This window comes from Ambystoma mexicanum, chromosome 14, assembly GCF_040938575.1.
Source record: "Ambystoma mexicanum isolate Mex_15411 chromosome 14, UKY_AmexF1_1, whole genome shotgun sequence".
In the NCBI taxonomy this organism is placed as follows: Eukaryota; Metazoa; Chordata; class Amphibia; order Caudata; family Ambystomatidae; genus Ambystoma; species Ambystoma mexicanum.
Genome location: NC_090940.1, coordinates 201,013,234 through 201,027,702, shown reverse-complemented (window position 1 = coordinate 201,027,702; position 14,469 = coordinate 201,013,234). Strand labels below are relative to the sequence as shown.

Below are 14,469 nucleotides of genomic sequence, written 5' to 3'. Positions count from 1 at the left end.
CTCCAAATGTATTTCTGTAAAAAAGTGAAAGCTTCCTAATATAGTTTTTAAAATTATGCACAGTTAAAACATAGTGGCCAAATGGATATCTGTTAAGTATCATCCATTTGGTCAATGAATGACTTTGAAGTATTGTAAATATTAACAAAATAAGACAAGTTGACTATCACGTTATTTAAACAAGCGAAGCTCAATTCAAAATATGATGCATGTCTACATGAATCCCAAATGACCAACACAGGTAGTGCCACATATGTAATTTGTATGGCAGCAGTTATCTTGATGTCAAATTAGCTCCAGCTAGTGAAACTACCCGAGATTTAGTAGCAGCAGCCAAATAGTTCCCAGACATTTTTAATCCCTGGCTTCATAGTTTAGTGGCTTAGTGATCCATTGAGGGGAACAAAGCTATGATCGTTTTCATTATTGTCCAATAACTTATCCTGCTTAATTCTCCCTTCCCCTGAGTTCTCAAGGCCTGTGCATGTTTGTTGTCCCTAAACATCCTTACCTGTGATGGGGACAGAGCGTATTGATTGGTGCAGAAGGGAAGATATGCAGGGCTTTAGGTCCTTTACTCATGTACTTGGTCATGGTCCTAGGTGGTGTGGCCAGGACGTGCTTTTCTATAGACCCTTTCACTTTAATTTGTGCTATCCCCATATTTTAAAAAATGTGCAGGCCCACAAGCTTCATCCCTCAGACTCTTCACTGTTTCTGGGGTTTTACAAATGTTTTCTGTACGGGGTCTGTTCACAACCAGGACAGTGTGTGTCCTGGTACTTTGAGGGGCCCTGTTGGCAGATCCCCATTTGACTGCATGCAAATGCAATTTACGGGGGCGTGTAGTTGTTCTCTCAAGGTTACCATCTAAAAGATTCAAACAAAATGAGCATATACTCCGACAGAAGCTAGGCTTGAGTCGGCATGTTGCAGCACAATATTGTAATGATTTTGAGGGTAGCTCAGAACCAACTAAACGCCCTTTATTCCCAGCCCACAGGTAAATCCCTACCTTAAGTTCACAATAAATTCTTTAATTCCATGCAGTCAAGTGGTTACTGTTTTTTTGTTTCAGTGGTCTGCTTTTTGTTCTGAATCGAATTAATGGTCACAAGCTTTTGTGAATTTTTTAAAAACTTTGATTCTTTTTGATTTGGGTCATATACCATTCAGAGCTAATAAGTCACATTTTGGTGTAGACCTCAATTTTTAGCTACTATGGGGAAAATGCCACTTTGCCAGTTCGTTCTCTTGACCCTTAACAATTGGTAATTGGCATCTTCTTTTGCAGTGGACCTTTTAGAGGTAATAGTGCACCTTAAACTGGCGTAGTAGAGCCCATGAAATCCTTTTTTTGTATGCAAGTTAAGTGTGTCCGAATAATGAAAAAAAATGTTTTATATGTGAAAGGCATGCATGCATTCTTACTCAAATATCCTGGAAACTGGATAGGACTTTTTATTTTTATAATTTGGAGCCTGGGTAGGGAAGCACATCATGTTTCTAAAATGCGCCTAAGTATGTTGTTGGAGGCAGCTCATTTTAAGGCATTGCCTCTAGTCTGATGTGTTGCAGGCCACGATGTTCTTCTCATCTTGGTCTTTTCATTTGATCTGGGGCGTGGGGGAGATTTCTGTACGATTGCTGCTTTCACAGCATACTAGACGTCGAACCTCAAGTTGTTCTGGTGCCCAGGAGTAAGTTAAGAGGATTTTAAGTGTTTCTTTGCCTAAAGATCTGAAAACGGGACCAGCCCATAACATGACAACAATAAGCAATCTTCTAATTGGATTTGTTCATCTTTTCAGTCATTCCACGTAAAGTCAGAGGAGGGAAAATGAGCAAATATTTGAGAAATGAATGTACTTGTGAGGGGTTATTGTATTTTTTTTACTTTTTTTAGTGTCCTCAAAGGGAGCAGTTTGGTAGAAAAACTAAATCTCCCGTAAGGAACTGGATCCTCGTACAAATATTCTGGGCTACTGCAGGAGCTATTGACCGCACATCTTACCCGGGAAGCCCAGCAATGTTAAGATGATGTGACCATACAAGAATAAACTAGGGTATGAACAAGAACCAGGAGGCATGTCCTCACCTCAGGGGGAGGGCAAAATGGATGATTCATAGCATCGGTGCACAAAAGGAAGAGGCACCACAAATAAAGGTAAGACAACAGGAGTCCATCTAACCTCCTTTAAAAGAACACTAAATGTTCATTACAATACTTCACTTTACAAACCAACATTTTCAATCCAGATTACCAATGGTATTTGACTGACGTTTAAATTCCCACCCCTTTTTTCCAATTTTCACCCTTTAGAGCACGTTGGAAAATCGCGTATTTGGGTGAGGACAAGTAAGTGAAGCCTCCATACCGCGCCCTTTCTCGTCTATCCGCGAGATGGTCCAGTTTTCTTCCCCCGGCCCTCTGCAGTAGCCCAGATGTCTACAGGGTCCAGAGCCATTATGGGGGATCTACCTTCTGCTCCTCTAAGTAAGTGCTTGGGGTACAGTAACTGTGATTTTAAATGGTCAAGTATATATGGTGGTATTCATTTCTAAACCATTTTCTTTTCCTTCATAGGACTGCAAAGATCAGTATCCTCATCAATGACCAACTCCCCTATAGAGCAGCAACAAATCCTACCCGGTAAAGCCTTTGCTGTGTCCCCAGGTCGAGATAAATCTAGTCGACGGAATGAATTTGCTGCATGCTCTTCAAAGATAAGTTTCAAGGAAAGTCCTAGCAAGAAGAAAATGAAGTTGGCCAATGCCACATCTAATGCATCCTCTCCATCCATTGTAAATGACACCCACACCTCTTCAAGTCCTGCATGTGTTAGAACGTGCACCACAAACAGGAATCCTGCCATTCAACATTTGGTAAAGATGGATGATCACCATTCTCGGGCCAAATTACAGGACACCAAGACATCAAGAAGTCCTTGTTTCACATTGGATTTTACTGGCGGTACTGTACTCGACACAGAGCAAGTACAAACCCATCAGGTACCATTGAAAGATGCCCCATTACAAGATATGTCTCTACTTTCTGATAGTAGTGTATGGTCCATTTCGTCTCCAGACTCCTTTGCTCCAAACAAGGTATCTCCAGTTTCTTATGCTTCAAAACGGCATTCAAAGGGAAGTAGAAGGAACAAAAGGCGCTCTTTCCGCATTCACCGATCTTCTCGTCCCATTGGTCTTGCTGATCTTCTTGAGTTGGAAGAAAAGAGAATAGAAAATCAAAGGCAGCAACAAGAACAGTTTGCGAGTCAGATGAGCTGTATAGATGAAAGATTAAAGAGTTTAAATGACCTCCACAGCAATATGGCAACTGACCTACGCGGCCTCCATAGAGAGATGATCAATGTCAGTGACGTTTTAGGGAGAGTGCTGCAAGTGCTTGAGACGTCTGTGGGCACGCTGCCTCCAACCCCCTCATGTGCCGAGGGAAGCTGAGTCTGAAACCTTGTCAATTGAGGGATATGAAGGGAGAGCAAAGGTGACCCAAGTCTACCCTCTGTGTTAACGCCCACTCAAACTGGTGCTCCTGTAATCTACTCCACGGAGCAAAATACAACAAGAGGAAGCGTTCATGCAGAGAGCTGAAGAGTAGCATGTCTGACAGCCTCCATTTCTTTTCATCTGTTATAACTTTTAGCATTTTAATAAAATTTAGAACTGATCTAAAATCATGTTTCTGTATTCACTAAATTTTAACTATGAATTATATGTGATTTGAATGCCTCACTAGGTGTAGCATTAATCAGATGTGTTTACATGGTCTGCTGGTAATTCAAATGCTAGTATTTGTAGCACATGTGGCTCTCAATACATTTCCATTAAGTTTTCTAGTCCCTGTTGTGTATTAGCTGGATCCTGGAAAGAAAGTGCAGAGTGGAGAACTCCCAACCCTTTATCCACCACCAACAGCTGCCTCATAGCTCAATTTCTTACCCTCCGTCCAAATATTCTTTCCTCCTCCTTGATCCACGATGGTGTCCCTGGCAGGGCCCCTTCCGTTCAATTGAAACGTTTATATATGTGGCTGCAGCAGAAGGTTGCTTGTATGACCTGGACAGCTTTTTGACGTTTCTTTGTTATTCGAAGTTACCGCAACATTGTCACACTCTTTGATATACAATTTTAGCAAGCTATTTAGAATCCTGCGGGAAAGTAAAAGAGAGGGATCCTTCGGACATTTTCTGCTACAAAGGATTTAAACCGCCCTACTTTCATTTTCTTCTGTTTCCTTTTCGAAGGGTTCCAAGGAAGTTGACAAGTTGGAGGAAAGATTTGTGTAGGCAGCAAAAGGCTAAATTGCCCGCATTTAGAATTTGGAAAATAGTGTTCAGTAACATTTTCAGAATTGTGCCATGACCTTAGATTGTTGAAAAAAAGACCATTGAGTCCTGGCTTAACCCCCACTGGTGGGTTCAGACAGAAGATGCGGTTTGGCCTTTAGCAAAGAAGTGGGTCTCTGGAACGGAGTGACCATCTGCAAAACAGCCCAAGAATGGGTAATGCTTACTAAACAATGTAACGTAAGATACATGATCTAGTATTACTTATTTATGGGGAAGTCTGCCAGAAGTTAAAGTTAATTGTAATAAGAAACATCATAACTGTCATTTTGAAAAGGTGTTCATTCCCCTTGTTGAGGAATTACGGTCAAAAGCATGAAAAATGTCAGATGTACTGGATCCATTAATTGCAGCATCTCCTCCCAGATACTTACTGAATCCTAGTCTGCTCCTTCAGAGGTGGCAGTCTGATTAATATTGAGGCGATATACCCCTCGTTTGCGTACCGACACTACAGGGAACGGCAGCCGCCCAAGTCAAGGGCCCGAGTGCAGAGAGGGGTCCCTCACCGAAGGGCATATCGACATTAGCAAACCTACACAGATCCAAATGTATATATTTTTTTTTATTGGAAGCTTTTTATTCCTGCGAACGTTTTGCCTCTGGGCATACTGTTCACAGAGAAAATACTTTACAAACATGGCCACCATGGAATAGGAAGGTGGGGCTCCATACGGAGCCCCTCTTCCATTTCCATGGTGGACAAACAAAGCAGGGACAGAAGCTGCAGAAGCTGCTGCAGTAGCACCCGCCGCCATCGGGTAATTGGTGATTGGGGGGTGTGGGGAAACATTACAGCTGGGTCGGTGGGGTGAGGGGGAGATAGCGGGCAGGGGAACCGGCCATCAGGCGGCTTGGAACGCTTGCTTAGATTAGCATTTTCAGCGCACGATCCGTACCTGCCGAGTGGCTGACTTTCCCGCTGAGGGTGCTAATGATTTCTTAAAGCATTGCCCTAAGAGTAGATGGACTTGCAATTTTTTTTTTTTTTTTTTTTACAAAAATTGAATCCATGTAGCTGAAAGAAATGACATGTTTTGATATTTACCAAAATTTGGCAATTCAACAAGGTTTAGTTGCAGGCTTGCAACTTCTTGATTAAGATTTAATAAATGCACTTGCAAGAACAGCAAATGTTTCTCTCTCATAGTTGGACATTCAATAATGTCTAGTTGCTTAAAACAATCTATGGCGGTCAATGTGATCAATGCATATCTAAGTAAGAGTGGAAATATGCCATGAGGGGAATATTCTATGAAAATGTAGGCTATTAATAGCTAGCTTCCAGGTGGCAATTCAGCCCGGACCGTCCAAGATGAAAATCAACTCATGTGGAAGCTGTTTCAATTCAGGGTTGATAGAGGGGCAAACCAGTTTTTAAAAACTGAGTGGAGGGATAAGTTGGTATGCCAAATTAAATTATGCACCTAATAGTGGCTATTTGTTTTTTTTTTATGAAAGGCATATATGTTGCCCTATATTGGCATTCTGGTTCAATTCAATATCATGGGCTGAAAATGCATGGTTTGCCATTAAAGTTCCCTGTAAATTCCTTTGGGCGTGACGAAACCCGTAAAGTGATTTTATTTTAATTCTATTAAATTGTGCCTAATATGACTGACCAAATGTATATAGCAATGCAGGCTTTGCAGCAAAAGTTGCATATGTTATTCGGGAGGACCCAAACACTCCCCAATAACCTGCTTTTTCAGCCAACGCTGTTAATTTTGCTGGTCACATATTCAAAATTGCTGATTTGAAATTCAATTTTCAATTCTTTACTTAGGAAGAAATCCTAACCCTACAGAAATCAACCTAATGGCAAATGAATTTACAAACCATTGCAAATAAACCTGTCCTAGATTTTAGTTATTGAACTGAACATATCCTTTTTTTTTCTTTAAATTAAACTTATTACGTTTATAGCGTTTGTTGAACTCCTTTTGCAAACACCCGAACACCTATCTATCTGTTCATTTTGAGGTTTGGATGTTGCTCACAGTTTCATTTTTACATGCACATTTTGCTCATTGTCCAAAAATGGTTGGTAATCCCTCTTCTAATGGACACATGTTATGTTATTTTGCATTTATATAGCGCCTTATATACCATTGGTATGGTCTGAAGGCGCTCGTAGGTTGAACGCCCTTGGGAACCGAAGTTCGGTCAGTAGAGAGAGAAGAGAGAGTCAAAAAGTGTGTGTGCGCACCAGGTATGTGTGCAGCTGGGGCGGAATTCAAGTGGTAGCTGTTTCTTAGCGGTAGGTGTGGTGGTTGAGAGATCAGGAGTATGTGTTCGCTCAGGCCGGCTTTATCCAGGACGAGTGTGGCTGCGTTAGGCCTGAGGAGAACGCCTGGCTGGGGGGTGTGAAACCAGCAATGTTTACTTAGAGTGCTGTGGAGTAAGCGGGAGATGTAGTTATGAGAACAGTTATACCGAATGGTGTCATAGTATCACTGTGTTCTAGTTGAGTGGTGGTGTAAGGGAGAGAGTAAGCGTGGGGTGTGTTATGATGTATGCTCTTTCGAATGTACCCTGTATTCCAAAACATATTATGTATGTCACGCAGTTCCGTGCGGGCGGGTCCGTTCTATGCATTTTTGTTCATTTCAGGCGTTCAAGATTGTCCTACACATTCATGCCTGCTCGACATATTCATGTACTCTGGTTCACCTTGCGTGCTCAAGACTGTCCTTCATTCTCCGGTGTGTCTCACGCATGCTCTCATGTGTTCCATACGTGTGCACTCCTGTCCTTCTTGCGCACGCACTTCAGTCTACCCAGTGCATGTACTCCTGTCTGCCTACGCACTCATCTGTTCTGTATACTTAACCGCTCTCTATACACATCTGTTCGGTACGCTCATTTGATACTCATCTGGTCTACACACTCGTCCGGACTACACGCTGATACGCTCAACATGCTATTCATCATGGGGAAATCTAAAGTGCAGCGCAAATCTAAAGCCAGAAAAAGGCAAGGCGCTGGTGCATTAGTATGAAGCTGCAGATTTAAATGCAGTGATGAATTTCTAGAGCAGCATGTGTATTATGACGAATCTCAGGGTATTGTCACTGCTTCCATGGGGGAAGCCCCTTTCCATGAGGCTAGGGAGGTGAGGCCGCTACTCAGCGGGTGGATCTCATGGGGAGGGAAGCCCTCCATGGGGCCTGTGACGATAGCCTTAGGAGAATGTGGTATTCACCACCTTCATTTCTGTCCCCTCTTTCCTTTCACCCCACTCAATTCCCTGTGGTTCCCCACACCTCTGTTTCTCTGTAGACTAGAGGATTCCATTCATACAGATCATACTGGGACGAGGATGAGGGTGGCTATCCCAGTTGTAGTGCATAAAATCACTCACATGAAGATCCTCAGACAAGGAGGCAAAAGTTCACTGTGGAAAAAACATGTGTGGTACAGTCTACTAAAGACCACTCTGGTGATTAAAAAGCAAGGAAGGAATGTGCACCTTGTCAAGCCAGCCCTGGAGGAGCGAGGTACCAGACACTGGTCACGTGGTGAAAGACCCGAGGAGAAGAGAACAAGACGCAATGTTGAGAAGGGACGAGTGTCTCCAGCAGCAGCATGGAGCAGGAATGTGTCAGGGAGTTAGGAAACCCAACCGGCAAAGCCTAAGCGAGAGAAAGATGCGCAGGCGAGGACGCACGTACCACTGCAGAGCCATTGAGAGCAGGACTCTGAATGCGGAAGCCCCACTTCACTCCCAGGACAGTTCGGAGACCGCGTCATTTCCCCATGGTAGGGAAAGGGTCAGGCCAGCTGGTGGGATGCTGAGGGCACCACATAAGAAAGACACATTTGTCTCAGGAGGATAGCCCAGGAGCAACACGCTCGCCTTGGAAGCATGACGACGTGGAGCAACACAGGTTCGATCCCCGGCTCCATGCTTAGGAACCTCTGGGTATTAAGCGCGTTATAAATAACCAATTACATTTACACATACCAATATCCAGGGAGGCAGAAAGGGGTAACAAACCAACTGTAGAAGCTGGAACGAACTTTACAAAATATCCTATGTGGACCGGTATCTGGCAGGAGAGTACACCAGATCTGTTGGACATTGAGTGAAGCAAGGGGAGAGAGCCTGCAAATAAAGCATAGTAGGGTCTGGGGCCCACATGAGGTTGGGCAAAATCAAAACACATGGGTCAAGGACCCCTACAAGATGGAAGGGACTATAGTCAAGGGGCTGGGGCGCCGAGCAAGTCGGGGAGAGCCTGAGATAAGATAAAGGGGTCAGGGACCCACATAAAAGAGAGAATCTACAGAACATGTTGGGGTGACCAAGAGACAACCCAGAGGGTCGTGGGACTTATGTAAAAAAGAGAGTTGCGAGCGGCTAGACGACGAGTCGAGGACCCACTACCAAACAAAAAACATTTCTGGGATTCCAAGGTCTATAGTCAAATCTGGCAGGATAGTGCACCAGACTTGACACTATAATCTTTTGAGTTGAAGAGAAGAACAATGGGAAGAGACCCCCCTCTTAAACTCCTCCCCCCACCTCGTGTTACTTGGAAACTGTGTTTAAGGAGTTACTTATTGTGTTTTATTATCAAGAATTGAACATTACAAGTCTGCATCCAGAACGAGAGAAGCCTGTATAAAATATTCGGTCACCAAAATGGGTCACCGATAATCTTGCTCCTGAATGGGCATATTTAAATATTACTTGCAGAAAAATGTGCATGGGATCATAATTTAAGACAAACCCCACCAAAAGTTGGCGAGTGGAACCATAATGGCATCTATTGACAGAAGACCAAGAGTGACCAAAATATTGTAAGTATTATTAGTATCAAAAAAATGTTGGCCACAATGAAAACAAAAGAAAATCTCAATATCCAACAGTTTTCTATCTGTCTTGAAAGCAGCTCCTTTACATTGGTGTTTAACATTTCAGTGTTAACATAAAAAAACTTGAATCCAGTTACTACACTGTGACGATCTTGTGTGTAGCAACTGTTTGTGTTGTTTCTTTTCTCAATGGCTCAAATGTATTCTCCTGTTAGAATCTTTAAAGGCCAGATGGTAAATACTACTTCTTGTTTTCCACAAGGACACAAGATGATATACAGAGCATAAGTTGACGTGCATGTAATTATTGTATGATTGTTCTATTCATTGTTTAGGATGTCTAAATATTAGATGAGAACTTTAAAATAAGCCAACTATATCATAAAGATATCATTTATAGATATGTGCCGGCTAATTATCCGGAAACTAATATAGGTCTGCCTCCTGTGTATCTCCTCATCTTATCCCAACATAATGTTTGCAAACAGGGGAGCAAACTGTGCCCTTATCTCCATCCATCGTAGCTGTTGGAAATGTATACTTTTTACATTAACACATTATTGTGAAGAATATAATGGAAGAATCCTAGGACAAATTCAATGTGTTGCTAATAAGAGGCAAAAGGATGGTACAAGGATAATCTGCAGGCATGAAAGCCATGTGGCATAAGGAGGGTGTCAGAGAAATAATTCTTCTTGGATAATGAATTGTATTCTTAGTCCTTCCATTGGTATCATATTAATCTCCCGAGATGTGAGGATTGGGATTCTGACCTAGTTTACTTTAGTGACCTGTCATTCCACCTCCTCGTAAATTCTAGATGTTAAGGATTACCAACACTGCTCATCAGCCTATGCTCTCCACTTCACTGGGTAATGCTACGGCTGAACTTATTTATCGGGACAAGATGTAATGCAGATCATATTTTTTGTCAAACGTTTAGACCACTTTCTACATTTTTGTAGAATGTCAGTATAGCCTCCTAGGATTAGCCGGCATACATTTATTTGGCTCTTTTTTATTAAACTGACTTGCCGTTGCTAGATTAGTTTCTATTTCTTAAAACCGATCACAAGAACGAATTCCAGAAATCAGTGCATCTCGTTTCATGGTATCCTTCAATGTGATACGATCTACCTTTGTAAAATCCATTGACTAGGTGTTTTTGTCTTCTGCACAAATGTCCTTCCAGGAAAATATTTTTCAACTTTAGCATACGACCGACCTGGAAAAATCTGTGTCCTCATAATCAACTGGTTTTGCTGGCCAGTATGACAGTCACAACGTAAACACTGACGTTTTCTCCAGAGTGATGACTCTTGAGGAAAAATGAAAAATATCGCGGTGACAAGTGCTTCCACTATTGCGGCATTGGTAGCGGGTTCTTCCAGTCTTATCCTCAGACAAACCTTTTGCGTGTACTTGATTTTGTTTTCATCCCTCCCTTACCTCTGTTCGCTGCATCCCTTCCTCTTGACGCCTCTTTTTCCTCATCCTTGGAATAGGCATCACTGCCCTGTAATTTGCCTTTTGGCTCGATGTAGGCATCTGATTTTATTGATGAAATCTAAAGGGACCTGTCTCTGGTTGGGTATCTCCCGCACCTACTGGACGATTCAGCATCCAAAGTTGGAGTATTGCCTTAGGCAGTTGTATTGTGCATTTTTCTCTGCCATGTGACTTCTGCGATTTTTGCTCTTTTCTGGCCTTTAGCATCACTTGGGAGTTTCGAATATTGGTGCCCTTCTTGAATATCTCATTTTCATCTGGTTTCATCATTTGTGTGAAATGAGGCTCGGAGTTTCATCTTTCACAGTGTATTTCGCCAGACGTTTGACCATTTTGGTTGTGGATTCTGTGATCCCAATCCTTCCACTATGTGAATCGACATGGGTCTCCGTCTTCATGTGCTGGGAATTAAGACCTTCTCAGACCAGTGTTACTGATGGAATGTCCATAAAAGGCACTAAAGTTCTTGAAATGGTCCTGAGGGGGAATTTCCATACTCCCAAGTGAGATTTTCTTTTTGTCAGTCCTACCTAGTTTTGTTGGCCGCACATATTCAAAGTTGCCCCATTTGCAACTCTTATTTCTTTGGTGAAAAAGACTAACCCTGCCGAATTTATCTTGATGCTAAAGGAAATGTAATTGGCTGTTCACCTGCCCCCTCCTTAAAAGTGGCCCATCACACTGCTGCTTGCCTCATCACTGGCTCTAGGAAATTTGACACATCAACCCCATCTTGCAAGAATTACACTGGTTCCCCATCTCAATTGGGATCGGAAAACTGCATGCCTCACCTACAAGCAACCAACACAAATGTGCCAGCCTACCTGACGGCCAGAATAAAAACATCAATTGGCACATCTTCTCGCAGTAAGACTTATCAGACCGGAAACTAGACTGACTTTAAAGGAGAACTAGGAAACTGTACTGTTACTCTCTAGTCCCTAATTCCATCCTAGATTGCCCTGGTGCAACCTAGATTCTGGCCATCTTGTGCACACCCCTATCGCTATATTGTACTCTGATAATTCTGACTACTATTTTCTTGACGACTATAGCTCAGTGGCAACATGCTCGCCTTGGAAGCAAGACGATGCAGAGCAACACAGATTTGAATCCCGGGTCCACACTTAGAAACCTCTTTGGTATTAAGCACGTTATAAATTACCAATTATGATACATACGACTTGTTGAAATCACTCTACCAACGCTTTGCTCTGTCACCTGTACAGTGCTCTGTTGCTCCCGACCTAGGTTTGTGCCCCCGGGTCCACGCTCAGAAACCTCTTTGGTATTAAGCACGTTATAAATTACCAATTATGATACATACGACTTGTTGAAATCACTCTACCAACGCTTTGCTCTGTCACCTGTACAGTGCTCCGTTGCTCCCGACCTAGGTTTGTGACCTAGGTTTGTGCTATCAAAATTATTCTTCGAGTGTGATTGATCGATGTACATGCACACATACACCCACCCACAGACAGCTACATTAATGTATTGCAGGTCGGTGATAGACTTGGTTGGACTCCCCATAGGAAAAGCGCTGTTTTTTTTTCTTTTTTGGGTGGCCTACACGATTCTATCTCATGCTGACTGAAACTTCAAAAAACGGTCCAAAAAATGTAGACCAGTCTGAACATTTTGCTTTTTTGGAAAGCATTTTGTGTAGCTTTTGGGGGTGGGGGCTGAGTTATAAGACTGTTAAGAAAACACAAATATTTTAAAGGGCGAATGGTGCATTCATTGGACTCGCATAGTTTGGCTACTTTAGGTCTGGGACCATGGTCTTCCTCGTTGGAGTACCCTGGTCAGCAGAACCAGTAAATAGCAACCAGGTTTGTTCTTTGAATGATAGCCAATCTAGTTTGTGTACAAGGGCAAACTATTTTTAGGCAGAGTCCATTTGGGCACTCTTGCGTTGTGTGTGTTGGTCAGAATCTGAGTTGCAAAAGGAAAGAGTAGTGGTGCTGCTCTCTTTGTGTCACCCAGAACCAAAGGAGTGTTAGAGTGGCCCCAGGAGAATATAATATATTCCAATATTTTGTAATGCAGTTTTTGTGGCGGTCCTAAGACCACTGCAATGGTCTGTGGGCTATGGACCTGCTTGGTAGTCGGTTTGCCACAAGTCATTGAAGCAACAAACTTGGCTGCAGGCCAGTGTGCATCATTCTGGCGCAGGGCTAATGGCCACACCCTGAAATAATGCCCTAGGGCATGGCCTGTGGGCCATACCAAGGGGCCCCATTGGGTGCCTTAGGGCTTCCCTGTGGACCTATTAGGTGGCTCAGACTCTCGTCCTGCCCCAGTCAAAGTGGAGTGATTGGGGCATACCAGCAATCCTGCCTCATCAAAGTAGGCACTTGGCATGGCTGTGGGCCATGCCGAGTGGGCCCCTCTATTGGCTTGAGTTCCGCAGTCATGCCTAACATACTGCAGAAGTATAATTTATATATAATTGACAAACAAATGAAATTCAACTTTATTAAGCATTCTGGTTGCATTGCAAAACAAACCGCCAAAATGAATGAATTGTATTAAAATCTGTAATGCGCCAATGCCCAAATAGTGTTACATGCAATCAAATATCCAGAATTCAACCATGAATGAAACCAATTGTATTAATGAATCAAGGGCAACTATATCAACCTTAACACCAAGTAAACTGAATGATCCGACGCGTGTTTTGAGAATTGGTCCCCTTCCTCGGGGCTGTTGGTGTCATCCATCGGAAAATAATGGATCTTACATAATCGTAACATAAATCATAACATCTGTTAACTGATGCGATGTGTTGTAATCAATTTTATGGAAATGTTGTTCTTACATTAGTCTGTTACAAGTCCACCACATATAAAAAATGGCCATGATACGGTAACATCAATTCATTAATAAAAATGATAAAATTAATATGCATGTTCATAGGCGTATGAGAGAAGGACAAACGGACACAGGGAACAGAAAAAAACTACAATTGGAGTGTCCCTATTATCTATTGAGGCTGCTATCCCAGCTTCTGAAAATGCAAACGTCACTACGGTGAAACAGGCAACTTCTTGGTGCGATTTCCCCAAAACTGCTCCCAGACTGCATGCAGACGCTAATACCAGTGTAAACACACTCTAGAATGGGGACACCATAAGAAATGCAATGTTTGTCATAGTCCAGTAACCCAAATATGTGTCTAAATCATAGGGTAAGAACAAGGCCCTTTAGAGCTCAACTCCACAGAGCATGTCTCTAATCTGCATTTCTCAGGGTGTAGGAAATCACTATTAAAACTAACCACGTTGTGAGCGATGCCAAATGATGGCAGCAGTAACAATACAGGTACCTCGTATCAAAGGGTACTTTTTCAGACTAGATGTGCTGTGGATACAAATAACATTGTCAGTAATGGGGGGGAGGGGTGGCAGTGAATAGCGAGCACTCCTGTTTACTGTAAAGCCAGTGTTTTATACTTAACCTGGTTATTAGTGGTGCATGTGGTGGACCCTTAGCGTAGGTGCAGGTCTAGAGATTGTTACTGAGAGATTAGTATCCGCTAATGTTTTCTTGTTAGTGGTATTGTAACCAAATCATGGATTCGAATAATGCAGTGTGCATCTCTTTCCATATAAAATGTTAAGGAGTCTCCGCTCGCCCACTTGATAATTCTCCATCAAAAAGAAAACAGTAATTGGTCAAAGCAAATTCCAACATTTCAATAATCATTTCACAAAATGTGAAGTGTGATGTGGATTTCTGCTGAAGCCAAAAGCCAACTGTGATA

At 42.5% G+C, this 14,469-nt stretch overlaps 1 protein-coding gene across 2 annotated transcripts in view; it reads left to right on the top strand.

Moving 5' to 3' along the window:
* Positions 1-14,469, top strand: part of SIX4 (SIX homeobox 4) — a 103,443-nt gene that overhangs the window by 73,868 nt on the left and 15,106 nt on the right. The window contains exon 3 of one of the 2 annotated variants that reach the window (XM_069638921.1): positions 2,588-3,698. The exons of the other annotated variant lie outside the window; for it this stretch is intronic. Within the exon in view, the coding sequence (XP_069495022.1) occupies positions 2,588-3,465 (878 nt within the window). The 3' untranslated portion in view covers positions 3,466-3,698. Of the gene's footprint in view, positions 1-2,587; positions 3,699-14,469 lie in introns of those variants that run through there. 2 annotated transcript variants of the gene reach the window in all.